This window comes from Olea europaea, unplaced genomic scaffold (genome assembly GCF_002742605.1).
Source record: "Olea europaea var. sylvestris unplaced genomic scaffold, O_europaea_v1 scaffold33185, whole genome shotgun sequence".
Taxonomy (NCBI): Eukaryota; Viridiplantae; Streptophyta; class Magnoliopsida; order Lamiales; family Oleaceae; genus Olea; species Olea europaea.
In genome coordinates, this window is record NW_019252133.1 from 1 (window position 1) to 1,253 (window position 1,253).

A 1,253-nucleotide genomic window follows, 5' to 3' on the forward strand; every position below is an offset into this window, starting at 1 on the left:
GATTAGCCCTTTCGCCGGAGCGCCACTTGAGAGACCAACAATGGCTTTGGAAGCTTACGCATCACAAGCATCCGATTCAATCCATGCCAACGTTCTCTCACAAGCAAGGCTAGCTTGCTACAAGGTAGTCAGTCTTAATTTAAAGATTCGATTTTTTATTTTCAATTTTTGTACAAATCTGCATCTAAGATTATTGGTTATCAAATTTTTGACTGCAAAACTTCAAATTAATTTCAAGAAAGTTGATAAATGCTGAATTTTTCCTGTCCAAAAGGCACGTGATGCATTTTATGCATGTTTAGAGAAGGAATCGAACAAAAAACCCACAGAAATTGCATATGTGGGGCTGCTTTACCCTGTGGAATGCAAGAAAAACAGAGAGGCATATGTGAAGCAATGCAGACCCACTTGGGTAATTTTCCCTCAATAAGAAATTTTTTCGACTTGGTGGGTTTATTTTTGCTATTCAGAAAATGGGTTTTTAGTTATTTGGGATTTTATTTTATTTTTTGTTTGTAGGTGAAGCATTTTGATAGGCAGTACTGTGCAAAGAAGAGGGTCCAGAGGCTGTTGGATGATAACGAGTCCAGGAGAGGTCCGTTGTCCCTTCCACAGCCTTATACTTTTAAAGCCCCACCTTCGTGATGATTTCTTATTTATGCTAATAAATACATAGATATCTTGAAACTTTTGGCTACATGTGTTATTTCGGATTAATCTCTCTGTTTGGGAAATTGGCTGTTCAGCCAATGTATAGTGATCAGCAACATAATTTAGTAGTTTACGCTTTATCTCGAGTCTCTATCAATGAAATGTTCAACTTATGGAAGTAATAGAAAAATATTTGGTTCTCATAACTTCAATACGTAGTGATGGTTGCATACTAGCATTGATATTTCACCCTATAGCAATTGCTATGGGGAATTCCTCCTATTTGTTGATTGTGCTTGATTAAAAACTAGCCCTTTAGTTTTGGGGAGGAAGTAGATAAAATTCTCTTTTGGATTGGTTCTTAGAAACTTATGGCCTTGTTGGCTTGGGTTGAATTTGGCAGGGGTTTAAAGCTGGGCCCCTTCCGGAAGATGCAAGTGAATAGTCTATCAGTTGTCCTTGTAACTTACCCGCACGACCCTTGCTTCGAACTTTACAAAACTTAAATTGAGAACAAGAAGTCGCTGATGTGCCAAGTTATAAAGCATTTTGCAAATCTAAGAAGTCTGCTTGTGGCATTCATGTGCATACTCAGCTATGTG

At 37.9% G+C, this 1,253-nt stretch overlaps 1 protein-coding gene across 2 annotated transcripts; it reads left to right on the plus strand.

Moving 5' to 3' along the window:
• Positions 1–6: 6 nt before the first annotated feature.
• LOC111385872 lies at positions 7–1,253 on the plus strand. 2 transcript variants are annotated; one of them, XM_023010300.1, is made up of 4 exons: positions 7–124; positions 275–412; positions 520–595; positions 1,055–1,253. In XM_023010300.1, the coding sequence occupies exons 1-4, from the start codon at positions 41–43 to the stop codon at positions 1,060–1,062; spliced, it is 306 nt and encodes a 101-aa protein (XP_022866068.1). In that variant the 5' UTR covers positions 7–40; the 3' UTR covers positions 1,063–1,253. The 2 variants fall into 2 exon arrangements, with proteins under 2 accessions (XP_022866068.1, XP_022866067.1); XM_023010299.1 differs by lacking the exon at positions 1,055–1,253 and having other exon boundaries at positions 520–791.

Excerpts from the sequence above, each read along its gene's own strand:
- LOC111385872 (XM_023010299.1), top strand. The coding sequence starts at position 41 with ATGGCTTTGGAAGCTTACGCATCACAAGCATCCGATTCAATCCATGCC. Across the intron at positions 125-274 it reads CAAGGCTAGCTTGCTACAAG|GCACGTGATGCATTTTATGC; the intron begins GTAGTCAGTCTT and ends CCTGTCCAAAAG. Across the intron at positions 413-519 it reads AGCAATGCAGACCCACTTGG|GTGAAGCATTTTGATAGGCA; the intron begins GTAATTTTCCCT and ends TTTTGTTTGTAG.